The 20,052-nt window shown below is 44.2% G+C and overlaps 2 protein-coding genes across 2 annotated transcripts in view; both read right to left on the bottom strand.

The window, feature by feature from the left end:
- Nucleotides 1-911: 911 nt before the first annotated feature.
- On the bottom strand, nt 912-3,846 carry ppk26 (pickpocket 26). The gene is made up of 6 exons (XM_064683766.1): nt 3,260-3,846; nt 2,292-2,552; nt 2,028-2,232; nt 1,704-1,974; nt 1,386-1,638; nt 912-1,310 (listed from the first exon to the last, which is right to left on the bottom strand). Exons 1-6 carry the CDS (start codon nt 3,823-3,825, stop codon nt 1,064-1,066), a joined length of 1,803 nt encoding a protein of 600 aa, XP_064539836.1. The 5' UTR covers nt 3,826-3,846; the 3' UTR covers nt 912-1,063.
- Nucleotides 3,847-6,272: 2,426 nt separating this feature from the next.
- Nucleotides 6,273-20,052, bottom strand: part of LOC135429462 (putative mediator of RNA polymerase II transcription subunit 26) — a 36,814-nt gene continuing 23,034 nt past the window's right edge. The window contains exons 2-9 of the mRNA XM_064683765.1: nt 17,938-18,440; nt 17,758-17,865; nt 14,295-14,373; nt 11,994-12,973; nt 8,446-8,577; nt 7,519-8,120; nt 7,267-7,455; nt 6,273-6,452 (exon numbers count right to left, since the gene is read on the bottom strand). Of these exons, the coding sequence (XP_064539835.1) occupies nt 6,366-6,452; nt 7,267-7,455; nt 7,519-8,120; nt 8,446-8,577; nt 11,994-12,973; nt 14,295-14,373; nt 17,758-17,865; nt 17,938-18,082 (2,322 nt within the window). The 5' untranslated portion in view covers nt 18,083-18,440 and the 3' untranslated portion in view covers nt 6,273-6,365. The remainder of the gene's footprint in view (nt 6,453-7,266; nt 7,456-7,518; nt 8,121-8,445; nt 8,578-11,993; nt 12,974-14,294; nt 14,374-17,757; nt 17,866-17,937; nt 18,441-20,052) is intronic.

Below are 20,052 nucleotides of genomic sequence, written 5' to 3' on the forward strand. Positions count from 1 at the left end.
GCCACTTTCATGCCTGCCACTGAATGCGGCAGGCCAAGCGCTGCGCCGCATGGTGCCCGAACGTGGTGGCGCCCCCAATTGTTGCAATCGTAACTTTTCCACATGTGCATGGGAACATTTTATTAGGTATGCAAATGTGTCAACTTTATTTGCAATATTTCGACACATTTCGACACTTGTTGCCATAATGAACTCAACGTTGCGCGTGTGTGTATGAGAGTTTTCATGCACGTAGCCGGCACACAACTGTTGCACAACAGTTGCAAATGATATGCTAATAATGGCCGCGAGTTGTGCATGCAAATTGAATTAAACTAAACGACAACTGCAGCTCATAATTTAAAATTTAAAGCAGCCAGTGGCTGACCGTGTGTGTGAGTGTGTGTGGGTGTGTGTGTGGGTGGGTGGTGTGCATAAATTGCTGCTATTGTTTAAATATTTGCCAACATAATTAACTTAATTCAATTGGATTTCCATTAGAGCCGCACGCACACAACTCGAGCCAAGCCAAGCCAAGCCGAGTTGAGTTGAGTTGAGTTGAGTTTAGCTGTGAGCTGTTTGCACAGCTAAAGGTACGGGTGTGGCCCATCCTCGCAGGCTGTGGAAGGAAGTCTTGCCAAGTCGTGACGAGTCAATTGGCAGCAGTCAGAGACGCTGCCAAATCAAAAGGCCTGTCCTTGCATAACATATGAGACTGGAGATGAGTCCTTGGCTGTACTTCGGGCTTCTGGCTTCTGGCGCCGACTTCTGCGTCTGTTGACTTACGGCAATCGAATTGAATTGCAGCAGCAAATCACACACAATAAAATAATTGATTCCATTTGAAATGCACACACAACAGCCAGCCACAACGTTTGACTTTGCCAGCATATGCGGGCACCATTCTATGCCCAGACAACGACTCCAATTGCTGACTGTGCTAAGAGTACAAATTTATTTCCATTGTTTGCAGTTAAAACACAACACACACACACACACACCGAGAGAGAGAGATTACTAAGGGGGAATCCTTTTCAATTGCCACTGGTTTATTGATAAGCGGCAGTCTTCATTTTGGCGTTTACTAGGCCTCCTTGCTGGCGGCCAGGGACAGCTCCTTGCGTGTCCTGCGACGCATACGCAAATTGGAAACCAAACGCACCGTACAGAAATAGACCAGCTCCACAATGCTGAGCGTCGAGACGCCCATAAAGAGGCCCAGCAGACCGCCACAATTGGCCAGAAAGTCGGTGGTGCCATAGAGTTCCGAGCGGCGCGAGGTAAGGAACTGCGCCTCCTTGAAGAATATCGAGACCCGTGACATTTTCATGCTGCGAATTATACAAAAAAAAAAGGGTTCAGGATTTTGAGTGAAAGTTGAGAAGGCCAGACCGTCCGAATTTTACCCCTCGCGCTTTGTCTCCTCGCCCTCGGCCTTGTCCTTGCTGGCAACTGTCTTGTAATCGAAATCAGCCTGCGAAATTTCCGCTTCATATGCTATAGAGGTGCAGGAGGGCAGGCAATTGCAGTCGGTCTGGCCGCGATAGTTCTCGCCCTCGGTGGCCATGCCCTGTTCGAACTCCTTCAGCAGCAGCTCATCCTCGGCATCGTTATAGCACTTCAAGTTGCCGGCTCCACAAACGGGCACATTCACATTGCCTGCCACAGTAGAAGGAACCACATTAGTTTATCAAAGCAGCAGCGAGCCGCAGCTCGGAACTCACGCGGCATGGAGAACTTAACGCAGCCGCATTTGGCCAACGTGAAATTGGCCAGGCACTCCAGCTCGCAATTGGTCTGCGAGTAGATGTTAAAGTAGCGCAGATGACGCTCCTTCTGGAAGTAGCACTGCCGCCTGTGCGGCTCATAGTGCTTCAGGCCATCCGAGGTGGTGATAATCTTGGGTCGTATCGAGATGAGCACCTCCTGATCGAAGGGTATGCGAAAGTATTGTCGCGTAACCTGCGCCACCTCACCTGGCGTGTGGAGGAGAATCTGTGAGGGAATATATGAAGCAATTGCAATCACAAATACTCGAGGCTATCCACCTTAAAGCCCTGCACGGGTCCACGGCACATGTCATCGAAATCCACTTCAATGCCGCCCATGAACAAATACAGGCCCGCCTTGGCGCCCGGGCCCAGAACACGATGCGGATAGGTCTCGGTGTTGGCGCTAATGCTGTAGCCATCCTCCACATTCCACTCCGTGGCCAGACGATTCTCCTCGCGGAATATAATATCGGGTATGATGCTGCAGAAATCCGCAGCTTAGAGCTTGGAGCTCTTCTACTTGCAACAATTGCAACTTACCCCTCGGCACGAAAGATTTCGGCGGGACTCAGCGAGTTGAAGCTGTAGCAGACGCCATCCTCGGTGACGAACTTGTGAAAGATCTCGTTGCATTTGATGGGCGCATTGCGCCACTTACAGTCCAAATAGGTCTCATCAAAGAGGGGTATCACCTCGCTGAGTGCATCGATAATCTCAATGCCCTTTCGGGTCTTGTTACCAAAGTCGATGTCATGCAAAGGCGCATCGCACACTTGACTCACAGCGCCGTAAGTTGATTTTCTATGCATTTTTATATTTTTTTAATATTTAATATTAGATATTCTATAGCTTAGAGCTGTCAACTCTATCGATAACAATGCCAAGGAAAACTTTGAAACAGATCAAGACTGCAAAATGATAATTGAATCAAGAATCAACCGACTCCATTTCGGTTCTTCAATATATTTTTAGCTATGAATTGAACCTTAGGCCTAACTGAATTTAATTAAAGTTTTTAAAGGAGAATCACAACCAAAGTACAAATAACTCTGGTACCAAGCATCGCATTTAGCTACCTTTTTTGGTAGATGCAATTTCTGGGTAGGAATTAAATTTAGCCCGCATCTTGTATATGAAAATATTTACGGCTTGCAATATTCTCAGTACAACGGGCAATTGTAATTTAAAATTGAAATTGTGTTAGTAAACGGTTAAACATATATTTTCTTATATATCATATATACCAAAGTTTGAACCGAAACCTAGGCATCGCGATTCACGAACTTAGCCGGAAAGGAGAGAATCGGTTCGAACCGTAAAACGGACCAAGGACAATTTTCGCTGGGTATATAATAATGCCAGCTACAAATTTAGTTATGATATAAGATTCAGTTCCTATCATTATTAGCACACCTTCAAAATAGCTTTTGCTCTACTCGGATACTTCTGGGATATTAACTGCCAAGAACTTATAAATGTTAGGTATATCCTTGGGGCAATTTACTCACTGCTTATCTGTCAAATCGGCAACACCGCTGACATTGTTGCGGAAATCGCGAATTTGCCAATAGAGGTCCGTAAAGTTGAATGCCCGCTGACGTGACTTGGTCTCCGGACAGACGGTGACGGAGGGAAAGGGTATTTGCCAGACGGGCGTTGATTTCTCCGCAAAGCTGACAATCACCGGATTGTTGTTCCACTTGTCCCAAATGTTGAGGGTCAGCTTGCAGCAGGTGAAGATCGAGAGCATAAACACGCTGACCCAGAACAAACGCTCCAACCACGGACGCTTCTTCTCGCCCAGATAACGGATGCCATGGATGGTGCTGTAGTCGCAGTACTCGTGGATGATGGCCTTGGCCGCCTGGAAGCCGCTGCCGTACTTGATCTGCTGCTTGGTGTCCACCTCGTCCTCGCTGTCATCCGAATTGGTCTCCCGGCAGGCCGAGGCAGACTTGGCCATCAGCGCCGCACGCTTCCACTGATTCGAGGTGGCCAGCGCACCAAGATTCACCTGCCTGGGCACCTCCAGTCCATTGATGGGCGTCTGCGGCTGTGTGCTGTTCGACGACATGACCGACGCGTTCCGGCTACGTTGACTGAATCAGGCAAGCGGCCGCCAGCTGCTCGCCTTATATAGCTTATGCTGAACGGGCGTTCCATTATTATACCATTGGGATGCACTGCGAACCCCCCGAGGAACGCACGCAGCTGCCGCATCACGCATACGCCGTGTGAAACGTGAATGGTGTGAAATGTTGCTAGTTCACGCTAGTTTTTGGTGTCATTTCAATTACTTCATTGGCTAAGCTCGCGTAATTTGCGACCAGGTACCCAACCCAATGGGAGCTGCCACTCGTAATTTCAACTGGCTAAATGTTACCTTTGCGGCAGTCGCCCTGCTGGACTGGGGCAACCGGCAACCGGCAACTGGCAACTGGGCGAGGCATTCTAATTAGCCGCTGCGCACTTTAAGTTTTGCCGAGCCCCGGCCAAATTGAATAGCGGCTGCTGCAGTGCCTCCGCCTGGTCATGCATTTTAAATCCTGGACTCGACTCGACCGCAGGCGCTTAGCTCGACCTCGAAACAGAAACTAAACGGCCGGGCACACATTACAGATGCAGACGCAGTTGAGCTGGAGCCGCAGTTAAGCGGCAATAAAAATGCTTTTTCTCTTCGTATGTTTGGGTGCCCCAGCTCCTGCTCCTGCCCCAGCGGCAAGGACAACAAACAGTTGCACAACATGCTGCGAGCCCTTTTCGTTGCGCATTTTAATAAAGTTAACTGCATTTTGGCATTGTGTGCCGAAAGTTTTGGAGGACGAGCAACCTGGGCCCTACCAGCCCCCCTTTCCCAACTCTGGCTCACCTTTTGTTGGCGCTTTTCATTAACGTGGCGCTTTGCTTTCAACAATGTTTGCATTGTCCTTGTTGTTGTCCTGTTTACAGACTGCGTCGCCGTCGTGTGCAGTTGATCATCATTTATTTTAATGAGCTTCCAAATAGAATTTCCAATGTGTTCCGAAACTGAAAACTCCGCCGGAGAGTCCCTGCCGCCTGTTTGCATTTGAAATTTGTTGAACAACTTTCACTTTTCCTCAGAATTTTGATCTTTGCTTTAAGTTTTTCTCTGTGCTGTAAGCCAAGCACAAATTTCCTCGGGGTGAACCCCTAATTTCCTTTTTTTTTACATTCCGGAATCGGGCTTAGAAGCCCGACGCACCATTTTATTTCCACTTTATAATAAAACAATTCGATTTGTAATTTACTAAATGTAGTTTAACGAATTTATCTCATATTTCACATATAGAGAATCAAAATAAAAACAAATAAATATTCAAAAATTTTAAAAAACATAATATTGAAAAATTTTTAAGCAAAATATGTTTATCTGTTTCTTTATTCAACTAATCCGATCAAAGGACCGGCTCATAGTAAAAAAGTTAGGGTTCGAACCAGCTTGGTTCAAACCCCATTGCAACCTTGGTTCAGCTCTTGTGAACCAAAGTTCAAACAATTCAAATTGATGTTTTTTATAATATTCATTTATTAAATACACTTTCTTTTTTTACTGCCTGTTTACATGTTTAACTGGAGGACACTGAATTGAATGTTGTTACTGTTTACAATATATTTGTTTTTAATTTGTGGTATATAACTAAACTATTTACATAGCAGCTACTATTTGTGTACGTAAGTAGTATATATTAATTTTAAATATTAATCCGTTTATGTAATTATAACTTTTAAGCCTTTTGGTTTTTGTTGGGGACATTTGCAAAAGGTTTTTTTAGTTTTTCATTTTTTTGCTGTTGTTTTTGAAACACCTGTTGTCACTATGCTACATTTGATACACATGGTACGTATTTTGAATAATAATATTGTTGGCTTGTTAAATATATTTGTATATTAAATATTAGTTAAATTATGTTATGTATATAAAATATAAGTTTTGGGTTTAGTCCGTCAGCTAACAATAATTAATTCATTTGTTATTTGTAACTATATACAAAGCTCATTTGTCCTACATAATGCCGTTTAACTAGCCCTAAAACTGTATTTAAACAACTTTCGAGGACTATTTCCAGCTTTTTTTTTTTGTATACTCAATTTAAATATTTTTTTTTTACCTATATGTTCTCATATGCAGTTTTGAAACCCAAAATATGCTTTGCTTCAAAAACAAAAATGAAAACGAACAGAAAGACAAGACAGGCATATATAAGTAGTATTTGGTACATACACACATAGATATAGATTATTTAATTAGTTGTAATTGTTATAGCTACTGTATTACCTAGTTGCTACATTTAAAATGATATGTTTTGCTGTTATTTACGTTTATGTTGTTTTGTTTTGTTTGTTTTTTTTTTCAATTTTTTGGTTTAAACACTTCTCAGTTTAAGTCTAGTACAAAAATACTGAATAAATTGCACTTGCACCGCACTCACGACTACACTCTCAATACACAAAGCCAAAAGCAACGCGAGTATTTAAAATACTCGTTTTTATCTGCACATTATAGTACCTAAATTCTGAATATATCTGGATGCTGATTCACACGCTTTTGATTCTAATTAAGTCCAGCCTGATTGATTGATATATTTTGTTGGCCTATTGCGGTGCCAGCGCCAAACTGAGACCATTCGACATCAGGCTCAAGGCATTCGCAGTGGGCGTGGTCGTAGCACCAGCAGCCTCCTGAAAATATGACAAGATAACAACGAAAGTTTATAGTTGTTCCAGAAGTCCGATTGAAATAATGTTTTTCATGGGGAAATTCCAAAAAGTGCGTAAAATGATATGATTCTATGATTCAGGCAAGTGTTGGGGCCTTGGCCGTTGTCGCAAAGATCACTAAAAATATGTTTGATGTCGATCGGATGGGGTGCGGGTGTAGTTTTCCAAAACCCCGTCAAAATTACAGCTTTCCAGCACTTACGATGTGGTCGGTGCGTTGACCACCAATCAGTTAGTTTATCAATCAGTCAGTCAGTCCGACAATCAGTTCGTCATTCAATCAGTCAGTCAGCTAAGCAGTCAGACAGTCGGCTAGTCCATCGACCAATCACTTCATCAGTCACTAAGACATTCAGTCTATCAGTCAGTCCATCAATCAGTCAATGTGCCAATCAGTCACTCAATCAGTCACGTCAATCTAATTTAATCTGTCTGGCAGTCAGTCAGTCCATCATCCAATCTGTCTGTCGGTCCCTCAATCATCTCTTGCTTATTCCGTTTTCATTCAGTCAAATAGCCACGACAATCTCATTTAATCAGTCAGCCAGTCAGTCAGTCCATAATCCTATCTGTCAGTCACTCCGTTAATTAGTCAATATATCAGACATCAATCAGTCAGTCATTCAGTCAGCCCGTCAATCAGCTATTCAGTTCAATTGCTCAGTCTATCGGCGAGTCTAAACGTCAATCAGCCCGTCAGTCATTCAGTTAGACAATCAATCAGTTGTCTTATATTTAGATATTTATAATGTCAAATTGCTCTGCCCATACTCACAATGCTCAGGGTACGCACAATGCAGGCGCGTGTTGCCGGCGGCTCATCCGACTCCAAGCCGGGCGAGCTGCCGCGCGAGGACACCGAACCGTTAATTAGCTTAATATTCATATTGATGTCATCCGAGTGATGGGTCTGCGAGCTGCTGGACAGGCGTCCATCCAGCGACAGATCGTCACGCTGCGGATCCTGCAAGAAGAAAGCGTTTGACTCTAGCAAAAGACACGGCACTTGGCGGCCAATTAGACGCACCTCCTTGGGGCTGGCGCAGAGCCCAAACTTCAGGTCCATGCAGTGCGATGTCTCCGTATCGCTGCTGGCCTGGCCATCGTGGACTGCCGCAGCGGCGCCGGCGTTGGCGTTGCCGTCGACGTCGGCGTCAGCGTCGACGGGAGCAACATCAATGCCATTTGCTGCAACTGCGACGGCGGCAATGTTGTTGCCGTGGGCTGTGGGTGACATGTGGCCATTGACGATGGTGTCGTTGTTGTTGTTGTTGCTGCTGCTGTTGTTATTGTTGCTAATTTTGTTATTGTTATTTGGCTCCTTGTTAAGTGTTGCTGACGTTGGCATGTGCTTTGTTATGGTTGTTGCCTCATCATCAGCAACAGCAGCAGCAGCAGCAGCCACGGTCGTGGCCATTCCATGTCCATTGGCTGCAATTGCAGTCGCATCGTTGTTGTTGGGGCTGGGATTGCCGTTGCCGTTGCCATTGCCATTGGCGACGACCTCATCGCCCAGCTCGTAAATGTTAACCATGTGTGCGGCCTGTGCGTGCACCATCAAATCCCAGGGATTGGCGAATGCATCCTTGCAAACGGCGCAAAGCAATTTGGCGCTCGTTGGCGGCGTTTCTATGCGTGTTTGTTGGCGTGGGCGAAACATGCAAGAATTAATTAGTTATTTAAGTTGGAATTTTGCGTACTGGGCGCTGGCTTAGACTCGCATAAATAACTCAATTTTAAATGAATTTGCAGGCAGCCGCAACAACAGACAGATGTTGCTGACTTGCAACAAGGCCGGAGCCTTAGATAAACACAGACACATGGACACTTGACGAACCGAAGGGAACGGAAGGGAAGGGAAGGGGCTCAAAAAGTGTTTAACAATCATAAATTAATGGCCACGCCCATGCCCATGCCCACGCCCACGGCCCTCGTGAGGAATTGTATGACTTACTTGCTGCAAAGGCCACATCCTGGCACTTGCACGTGAACCTCAGCTTGCAGTAACTTTTCTTGTGGTCCAATAACTCAGACAGCTCGTTGAAGCATTCCCGGCAGTTGCCGCAGATTAATGTGTCCGGATTGCCTAGAATAAAGAAGATATACTCACATAAGTTATGGACTTTAATGCAATTATTTCGAATAAGTTGACGGCAATGGAACAGAGAAATGTGGAACTAGTCAAGGAGATTCGACTCTTATAAATTTATCTCGTTATATTTTTTGCTGACTTTGGCGTTGCCAGAAAACATAAAAGTTCCAATTTACAATGAGCTTTTTGAATGCGCCATAATTTATCCTCATGATAAAGTTCAGATGAACTTTGAATAAACATGTAAAAACCATATTATGAAACAGGCTAATTTTTTGCTAGATTATGCTCAATATAAAATGATTATACATATTATAAGCTTACAATAAGCTTACAATGAAGTTGAGAAACCGCACCAGCATTTAAGCTATTGGTGTATTTATTCACCTCAAATTCACAATAAATATGACATTTTCTCTTCACATTAGCAACAGATTAAGTCTCAGTTTGCAATCAGGCTAGAAAAGCCGGCACAATTTATCCTCTTGGTATATTTATCACTAGCCTTGTTATTAACATGAACTAGTCTCTAATATTGGTTTCCCCGATATCCTAATTGAAAAAATGGGTATATATATTATGCTCTGCTTATATTACACTGAAGTTCAATTTATCCTCCTGGTAAAATTGTTACATTGCACTTTACAATAAACATGATTTAAACTGAAATTCTAATCTGCTTTTGTTGCATAAATTGTATATTATAAAATATATTTGTTGTAAATAAAAATGTCCATTACACAGTCTCAAATTGATATCTTAATGGGCCATATTTTGGTCTCAGCCTGCAGCAGCTGCTTTCTAGTGACGATGCCGCGTTGATTGCGTGATATCATCTTACGCCTTTTTATTTGTTTTCTTTTTTTCTTGCCTGGGCGTGTCTGCTGCACCTGTTGCACCGGTTCCTTCACCCGAACCGACTCCTTATGCTCTGTCTGAGCTAGTGCGCTGTGGCTATTGCGATACTGCAGCAATGTGGCAATTGCTTCGATTCGCAGATCGGGTTTGATGCCGCTCTTTGCCCGTCGATGGACCCGCTGCTGTGGCTGCCTACGCTCCTTCTTGATGCTCAGCAGCTTTAACACTTTGTCCACTTTGGATGGCGGCCTGGTGCAGCAGTGGAGCTTCTTGGTGGTGGTCTTCCCGGTGGCTGTTGTGAAACTAGGCTGCGTCGTGGCCGTGGTCGTTGGCTTTGTTGCAGCTGTGCTGCTTGTCGGTTGGGCTGTGGGCTTCGTTTGGGGCTTTGGAACGAGTGTGAGCTTCAGCTCGGACTTGGTTTGAGCCTTGGTTGTATCAGCTTCCACACGCATTGTCACGGTCTCCTCATGCTGTGGCGGCTTTGTGGTGGGTTTTCTTGTGCTCGCCATGGTGGCCGGCAACGTGCTGTCACATTCTTCCTCATCTGCATCCGTTGTGTCTTCCTCCTCGTCGTTGTTGTCGTCGTCGTTGTCATCGTTATCGTCTGGATCAGTCGGCGTTGCATTCAAGCGGACTCGTTGTTGTGGTTGCGTTTGTGGCAGTTGCTGCGGCTGCTGCTGAGGCTGCTGCTGAGGCTGCTGCTGAGGCTGCTGCTGCTGGTGCTGCTGTTGCTGCTGTTGCCTCAGCTGCTCTTGTTGCTGCTGCTCCTGTTGCTGCTGTTCCTGCCCAAAGACGTCGGCTAGCTGCTGCAGCAGCTGCATCTTGGCATCGTTATTTGATCTGCCGTCCGTTTGCGGCGAATCCCGCACGGACAGCTCTTGTTGCGCCTGCGACTGCACTGTCGGCTGCAGGCCCATGAACCGTGGCAGGACTTGCGGCTGCAGCGGCTGGCTGCTCGGGGACTGCACCTCGAGCTGCTCGGAGGGCAACTGCACTGGCTCATGCATTTGCTCCAGCTGCTGTGGCAGTTCCGAGGACACATGGGCAGCCAGTTGCAGTTCCCGCTGTTGCAGCTGATTATCTTGTTTTTGCAGATCCGCTTCCAGCTGGTCTAGCTGCTCGTGCAGCCGATCCTTGGCCTCGGCACGCTCCTTGGCCGCCTCCTCCCGCTGCATGTCGAGCCCCAAATTAAAATCAGAGATCGCCTCACGAAAATTATGTTGCACGTTCGACAGCTGCGAGCTCAACTGTGGGCTGTTCGGGCTAAGAGGAGGCTTCAGCTGAATATTGTTCTGCTCCACGTTCGACTGCTGTGAACGCCACTGAAGGCTGTTCAGGCTGTTGAGGTTGTTGAGGCTGTTGGGGTTGAAGGGAGGCCTCAGCTGGACGTTGTTGGCCAGCAGCCTGCCCTTGAGGGTGAGCAGTCCTTTAAGATAAGCGGGCGGCAATCGGTGCAGCTGTTGTACTGCAAATGGAGAACTTTGCGCTGGCTGCGACTGCGACTGTGCCTGAAATGGCGGCTGTAGCTCTTCGGGGTGGACGACTTGCAGGATAGTTGCGATCAGAACGGCAAAATGATATATATTAGCGCCTAGCCTGTGACTTTGACACATTTCTCATTTTCAGAGACACGAGCGCTTCATCGTCCTCAACAGGCGTCATTTTTGACAAGTTTAACAAAGCTATTTTGCTCTATCGATGGTGCCCGACTAGGAGATGACCTTATATATGTATACAGGTAGCAGCTGGGCTTGTTTTTCAACTGTCCTAGCTTTTAAGATTTGAACAACAATCAGTCAGTCATCCCATCGATCAGTCAGTCGGTCTGGGAAGCAGTTCATCAGTCAATGAGTCAGTCAGTCCGTGAATTAGTCACGTCAATCAGTCGGTCTATCATCAGTCAGTCAGACAATCCTTCAGTCAGTCAGTCAGCCAGTCAATCATAAGTTACTTAGTCAGCCTATCAGTCTTTCAATCAGTCAATGAGTTAAGCAATTAGTCAGTCAATCAGTCAGTCAGTCCATCAATCAGTTAGTCAGTCCGTCAAGAAGTCAGCCAGTCACTTAGTCAGTCTATCAGTTGGTCTCTCAGTCAGCCAGTCAATTATTCAATCATTCAATCACTCAGTCAATCAATTGGGTTTCTCTCCTTACTGTCATCGTATATCTTTTACACTTTTCTACTTTTGATAAATCGCATTTGGAAATCGATAACGATCGATTTAATGAACACTACGTGAGTTATCGATAATTTAAAATAAATGTCAGATGTTAATGCTGATAAGAATAAAAAGTGCTTCAATTAAATAGCTAGCTGTTATCAAACAACCAATTTCCACATCAGTTTCGCCCAATTTCAATTTTTGTCGGTGGAATTTAGCAAAATCTTATCTATGAGCTATGTAGATAGATTGTTTGCGTTAGTAAATAAATCATTTTAAATATAGTTACTTTAAATGAGAGATAAGCTAGCAAATAATTGCTAATCAATGCAGGAATCTTAAATTGCCAATATTGAGCCGAACAATGCAAACAAATCAAGTCAATACTCACTGTAGACTTTGAATGGTCCCCAGTGTTGATGCAAACTTAATTGCTCCTGTGCATGTTGCTGCTGTTGATGCTGATGCTGCTGCTGCTGCTGTAGCTGTAGATGTTGTTGCTGTTGTTGTTGTTGCTGTTGATGCTGTTGTTGCTGCATCATTTGGCTATGCAATTGTAGCGGCTGCGGTTGCTGTGGGGACAATGCCAAAGTCAACGGCTGCAGCAGGCAGCCCAATTGCTGCTGTTGCTGTTGTTGTTGCTGCTGCTGCTGCTGTTGTTGCTGGTGTTGTTGTTGATGCTGTTGGTGATGCGACGGCTGCTGGGAAAAGGCACCGTACGTTTCCACGAGCGCTGTTTGATTAGCAATTATTGCTGACTTTGCGTTCTGTGGCGAAGTCGTTGACTGCCCGGCGATGACGCTCTTCAACTGGAAACCTGTGGCAGCGGCCACAAATTGCTGCTGATGTTGTTGCTGTTGCTGCTGTTGCTGTTGTTGCTGCTGCTGCTGTTGCTCCTGTTTGTATTGCGACCAATGTAGAGCGCCGGGCGCCGCTGTTGTTGCCGCCGTGCTGGCCACGGCTGCCGCATTCGACAGCAGATTCTGCTGATGCAGCAACAGCTGCTGCTGTGGCAACAAATTGGCCATGGCCGCCATAGCAACAGCTGCCACCTGCTGCTGATGATGATGATGGTGCTGCTGCTGCTGATGCTGCTGGTGCTGCTGCTGGTGCTGCTGCTGTTGCTGCACCGCCTGCGCCTGCTGCTGCTGATGATGCACCGCAGCAGCTGCAGCAGCGGCCACTGCAGCGGCACTGTGATGATGCTGGCCATGCTGCTGCTGCTGCTGCTGTTGCTGCTGTTGCACCGCAGCAACAAGGCTGTTGTTGCTGGTCATCAAACGCTTGCGTTTCTTGGCGCGCACCCCGTTGGAGCCGCCGCCGCCGCCGCGCAGCAGCGCCGAGGAGCAGTAGCTGTCATAGAAGTAGTCCCTGCAAAGCAGTTAAATTGTGACAAGCTCATTAATTGTGCGCCGAAAGCTCTAATTGAAGTGTCAACTTTGCTGCTGCTAGCCCTAAATTGTGGCAGCACATCAAATAAAAAAAGTTAAACAGCCTGCCAACTGTTGCCTGTCTGTCAGCCCAGCTGCCTGGCTGCCAGTCAATATTTGTTTAGGACTCACCCTGTGACCGTGACGCCGTTTCAATTGTCATTTGCCAATTATGTGCCACGCCCCCCTCTACACAGAGAGACCCCTTTCCACATCAGCTGGCTGATTGCGTGCGTTGCCTGTGATTGATACAATTGCCAGCGTCCGTATCCATTTGTGGTTCAATATTCGGTTCAGTTTTCATATCGTACGGCGCCCAAACGTGGTGGCTGGAACGGGGGAGCGGGAGGGGGGGAGGGCGACAGCAATTGTGGCTTTTACGGTCAGTTTGTGTGCGGTCAATGGACTGAGCTGGCATTTAAATGACAAACACGAGCCCATGGACCAGCCAGGCAGGCAACCATCCACCTGGTCGGCGGCAGCAGCAGGAGAAATGTTTGCGTTTTAATTACAATCAAGTTGCTGTCAGTGCCCTTTTTAAAGCCTTAACGCACTTCCTTTCGGCGTCATTAAGCTTAAATTAAATATTTCCACACGAGTGGCAAGTCGAAAAAAAAAAGAAAAAGTAAATTGTGAATGCGCCGCCTGGTAGCTCGCTCAGTCATCATTAAGGCAGCGCCAGGGACAAACAAGTGCACATGTCAGCGCCAGGAGCACGAGCCGGAGCCAAAAGGATATTATAGCATACATTGCAGCTGTCAGTCACAGTCACAGTCAGAGTCAGAGTCACAGAGGCAGGCGCCATTTTTTCACAGTTTGTGTGTGTGTGTGTTGACGCAGCACTCGAAACAACACACAACTGACCCAGACACAGACACAGAAGGAGACGTAGATGGAGACGGATATGGAGTGGGAGTCGGAGTTGGCAACAAAAAACTCTCGCATAGTGTTGACAGCCAAAATATTTTATGTGTGGCAGAGACAAAGGATACGAACACGAATACGAATACGAATATGTCCATGTCCGTGTCCATGCCCTGATGGATTGCGCCTTATTTATTTATTTATTTGTGCGCCCGTCAACCCCCCAAAAAACTTTGAGCCTAGCCCCAGCCAGTCCGGTTAAATGATATGTAAATAAACTCTAAATGAGCGCCACATGGCCGCATTAAATTGTGCGCAAGCAATTTGCATTTGTCTTAAATTAAAATCTGAGGCATGAAATTGTATTTTGAAAATTGTTTACTATTTTTTCTACTCACCAATCGTTGCCCGTTTTGCTGACATTCTGGCGTTTTCTGCCAATTTGATGCGCCTTCGGCTCGGCCACCATGTTGACATCTGCAATGATAATAAAACGAAAATCTAAATAAAAAAGCACAACAACAATCGGATAAATAACTCTGCTCTTAGACCATCTAATCCGGGCAACAATGGCAAAATCGGCTTTGTGCCAAATACACACAGAGAAAACAAAACATTTTCTGCGCCTTTGAAGTGAATGCTAAGTAAAATTTAGACAATGGCATTTTTTTCGGCTTCTATTATGTTCTATTTCATTTAGTTTTTGTTGATTTTTCATTATGCAAATGTTGAGCTCTAAGTGATTAAAATATAAACAGGGGTGGAATGTGTGCTTTTTGCTGCGTTTTAATAATTTAATCGGACTTCGTATCATTAATCTTAATAAAAACACGCGGCCAAATCTTGGCGTAAGACAAGGGGCAAAGCGATAAACATTTTTATATAAACGAAGTTTGTATGCTCTACTTAAAGATTAGAAATAATTACAATCAAGGCTGCAAATTGGTTTTGTGCAAAAAGAGTTCAAATCCATAGATCCAACTTTGAATCAAATTAGTTGGAATTAAGAAACAGACGAATCAAGCAATTAACTTAGTTAAATTTTATTTTATGATTGGGTTAAGGGTTCAAATCCCAAGAAGAGGGAAGACAGAATTTATTTTACTAAAGTCAGAATTTCAGCTAACAAAATTTGTTAGATTGAGAAAAGACGGAAGATCGAATTTACTTTACCAGAGTAAGAAATTTAAGTTAGCTTTATCTTTTATATTTATAAGCGCAGCTAATAAATTGAAAGTTGGTAATTAATCAATTTTATATATTAACCCAGTTAAGATCACATGAGTAAAAGTACTTTCCTCCAATCTCAAGCATTATATAGAATTTCCCATGACATACCTTGCTTGGCAAACACACTCCACAAAAATACCCTGCCCGCTCCGCATGCCAAGCCCTAAGTAGAAGTCAAAATCATGCCCGAATGCATTAAACATTTCATTTTTCAATGAAAAGGGTGCGACGGGCGACGTGAGGCTGTTTTTTACGTTGGATTCTGTGGCCGCGCGCTCGTTCATCATAATTCATGACAAAGTTTGAAGTGCGCCGCGGGTTGGATGAAAAAAAACCAAATGAAGACAAGCCTCAGCTGGGGGTGTGTGTGCGGCAAGGGCGCGCAGTTGCTATAACTACAAATTACTGGACTGGGGTGTGGCAGCTTTGCATTTTTTTTTTTGTTTCCGCTGCCTTTTTCTCAAGAAATTTCACTGTTTGTCTGGAAGTGCTGGCTGCTGGCGGGCTATAATTAAGATTAAGGATAAAAGCGTAAGAAGGATTTGCGCAAGTTTCAAAAGGCATTGCCGCACTGCAAATCGGTTTACACGCCGGCCAGGCCGCATTGCTGTGGCGTCTCCGAAAAGTCAATGGCGCGTGGCACACTGAAATATTACACAGCGGCCACTCAACTCGAGGGCGAGGACTGTGTCTCTCTCTCTTTTTTTCTTTCCACATTTAAGTATTATTATTATTTTTGGTTAAAGCTGCCTCTCTAATCGGCGCGAAATTAGCATGCTGCATTTGCATAAGCGCTGCCAGAGGACGACACAAAATGCTTTTTATGTGCCACGTAAAAGTTTTATTCATTCGCACGCCAACGGGGCGTATGAATATATGAATTATATGACAGCATCCGCATACGCAGCGTTGTCATTTCTCGAATCGACCGACATCGCGCGCTAAGTGCATTAAGTTGTTCGCTCACACGAGAGACACGCACGAAAGTATTGCCAAGACGCCCGACTAACTGTCTGTCTGACTGACGGTCTATCTGACTGTCTGACTGTCTGTTTGGCCTGTTGCATTGCAGCTGCAAGTGACGCGGCTTGAAATTTCATTAAGCGCTTAAATTAAATCGACAAACAGTCAGTTGTCAGGCAGCCAGCCAGGTAGACACACACACACACACACTTGCACACTCGCACACACACATTTCCGCACAACATTGAAATTTCATTAAAAGTATCGCGGCAGGATTTATGTCGGGCCGCACTTTAAGTTGCGGCCTGCAGCGACTTCCGCTGCACAAAAATACGCAGACAGGCTAAGATATGGCCGCTACACATGCCAGGGCCGCAACTCCAGCCAGGGCTGCTATTGCTCTATTACCACACCAACCCCCCTCCCCCTCCTCGCGCTGCTGTTTTTTCGCGCGCTTGTTCGATTTTAGTGCTGCGCTTCCGGCAGCCGGGCGGCCATTAACCTGGCGGCCCAACCACATCGGACTTGCAGCTATGCGAGGGTTAAGGTCTGCCATGTCTATGCAAAAGACTTCGCCCCCCCCCCACCCCTTCCCCCGCGCACTCAAGCTAACCAAGAATTTACTACCCAAACCAGCTGGGCGCTATAGGGATGGAAAATTTGAAGTTTCTTCTATATAAACTCATGTGTATGCGAAGGCCAGCAAAAACATAACATACTTGAAATTAAAGAATCTATGATTTCTTGCTTTACAAATATCGTATTGCCAAATTTAAAAGCATAGTCGATCTCGAGATCAAACCATGGCCTAAAATGTACCCCTTTAAAATATCGTTTTAGTTTTGACAAAGTTATGAAGGTATCAAACCTGAAAAGGGCAGCTATTGGGGACTCGGGAAATTTGAAGTAGGCATTATCTCTGAAGGATTGAATCTAGAGATCGAACCAAGATTATAGTGTCTTTTACAAAAGTCGGTTCAGTCTAGATATTTATGGCAAAGGTATTAAATTTATTATTATAAGAAAATAAAATAAGAAACTGGTTCTCTAATAAGAAGCCGGAATTAGTCTAAAGGTCAATTAAGCCAGAGAGATATCCTTTGTGGAAATGGAAATAAAATAAAATCGCAGAATCAAGCTTGAGGTTCAATCATGACCAGCTAGATAACATCTATGAAAATGGAAGTTTTAAGTCTTGAGTAGGGAATTGAGTTGTTACGAGTAAACATTCTTGGCATAAACTTTAGTAAGAATATCAAGAAATATCTTAAAATAAAATAAATATTCATAAATTATATAAAGATATATTCTTTAAGAAAATAAGCTAAGTTTTCGCAGAGTTATAGAAAATGAAAGCAAGGAAGGGCGCTTAGTGAAGGTAACAATTGCAGAAAACTTTCCAGGAATTTGGAATGCTTTAAGTAGAAATCTTGGCATAAATTTTAACAAGAAAAACATATAAACAAGAAAATTTAGTTCAGATCGTGGCCGAAAAAATTGTCTTTAAGAAAATCTGCACAATAAACACAAAGTTATGAAAGTTTAGTATATAGAAAAGTCTTTTGCTAGTAAACTGGGATGAATTTTGAATTGTGATGTTTATAAGAGCTGAATGGAATATCCCTAAGCATAGTTAAGAGTACTCCAGAGTAGTATAAACAAACTCACCCAACGTCTGGCTGAGCACCGTCTTGCCGTCCTCGCCGTGACAGGCGTTGCGGGCATCGAAGGGGTTGGTGAACTGCACAAAGGCATAGCCCTTGTGCATGGAGATGCCTGCGGGTGAAGGGTGTACAGGTGTACAGGTGGGTTAGGCCGAGATGGTGCCGTTGGCATTTGGCGACTCACCTGCCAGTCGGCCGTAGATCTGAAACATGCGCTCCACATCCGTTTTGGAGCATTGAAATGTATTCAGATTGCCGACAAAGATGCGCGAGTTGACCGCCTGCGGATCCTGTGAGTTCGTCTGGTTGGACAGTTTTGACAGCTTCATTGTGGCCGCCGTTGCCGAAGGCGATCCGATTGACGCTGGCGCTGGCAAGGACACGGGCAACGGGCACGGCAACGGCGCAGCCGTGGCGCACGTGTGTCCAAAATACAAGAAAGCAATCCTGGCGGCTGCTCTACCCACTCCTGCTGGCTGCGGTTGCTCTTGCTGGGAGGATGGGTGGTAGGGTGGCAAGGGGGCGGTAACAGGAGACGGCTTCGACTGCGCTTTGTTGATGGCTTTGTGTGCGTGGCTGCAGCTTATTGCATTTGGCCTTGGTTTGCCGAAGCGGATTGCGGATTTGTGTCCTGTGTGTCCTTTGTGTGCGGCTGATTTTTCACTTTTCAACGCTTTGTTGTTAAATCTGTAAAATAAGAACAACAGCCGGAAACAGGCAACATAAATACAAATTGACAATCGCGTTTTGTCTGTGCGTTGTTTTTTCCACTCTCCCTCTCCCTCTCTCTCTCTCTCTGCCTCACTCCCTCCCTCCCTCTCGCTCTCGTTGTTGCTGCGGCTTAAATATCAATGGGTATCTATAGCATTGCATGGCGTGGCATATCGTTTGCCGTCTGCGTATTTATATTTCATTTATCCGAGCACTGTTTGTTTTTTGTGAATTTAATCTTATCGCCATGCAATTAAAATGCAAAAATGCCTTTTTAATTGAAAGTCAAATATTATATATATATATATATATTTGTTTTTTTTTTTAAAAACACAAAGCTGGCCAGCACTGAAAGTTACGTGCCCATCAAAAAAATGGATAAAGCTTTAACTATGTAACAATTTGTGGGTAGAGCTGATATTAAATATTGTTAATACAAATTGTATAAAGTATCTGCTTTCGATTATGTTTCGGATGATTATGGCAAAATTAACTCTTAGAAACCTGCCTTCTAGCTTACATAAAGTATTATTTAATTATTATCTGTTTATAATTAGTTATTCTTAAAATCCCAATGCATTTTCTTCACATCGATTTTAAATCTAAGCTGTTCACTTGGCTGTAAATCGGCTTAGAACCAAACCGATTCTAATACGGAAGTAGAATTTATATTTGTATCCTTGTAGAGGGTATTATTATTTTATCATGAAATGTTTAACGCATAGAAGGTGAGTTTTTCGAGGTTCTTATATGGAAAACATTTTTTGTTTTTTTTTGATCGTTTAGCCAAAGAGGTGAAAAATGAAAGTGCCCCAAACAAAACCTATTTTAATCAATATTTATTTGAGCCTCAGTCCTAAAGTATGAATACCTTTGGCCAAATACTATTGAGCTTATCTTAAACCTTAAATGTCTATTTTATGTAAAGATCACAAGTTGTATATGAAAATATTGATGGCAATAATTTCAGTACAACGGGCAGCTAAATAATAATATATAAATTGTTTTACATTTTTATAATTAAATTAAACATTTATGAGGAATCCAGATTTGAGCCACAACCTGAGTTAACCAGACCATCTGAGTCTTATCGAATTGCTTTGAACCTTGACTAATATTTGACGTTTGCAAAATCTTTTTTAACATTAAGAAAATGTACAATTACAAAACGAGTTAGTATCTCTTGTATAACATAAACACTTTTAACATATCTCGGAGCTTATGAGAGCTGGATGTACCTTATTGGGTATATAATTCCAGATATATAGACAACACTTTGCAACCCTTTTAAACATTTAAATACAATCTTATAGATAAATATAAATAAAATACTTTGATAAAATCAAAAATGCCTGTTGATGCGTGCATAAAAATATGCTGGCAAATGCATTTGAGTAAACTACGCATGCATGTGCATCTGCTGTGCGGCAAGAAGTGGCACCTACAAACAGCCCCCCCCCCCCCCCTCTTACCAACACCCTTCTGGCAGGACTGTTGCCACATTTTAGTCGCCATCGCAAGTGCAAAGTGTGCGAGAGTGTGTGTCTCATATTTATGTTCGTTTGCTTTTACTTGGAACATGTTTTGT

The sequence above is a fragment of the Drosophila montana genome, unplaced genomic scaffold (assembly GCF_035044405.1).
Source record: "Drosophila montana isolate Dmon_TW-CO22-7 unplaced genomic scaffold, ASM3504440v1 contig_2667_1, whole genome shotgun sequence".
In the NCBI taxonomy this organism is placed as follows: domain Eukaryota; kingdom Metazoa; phylum Arthropoda; class Insecta; order Diptera; family Drosophilidae; genus Drosophila; species Drosophila montana.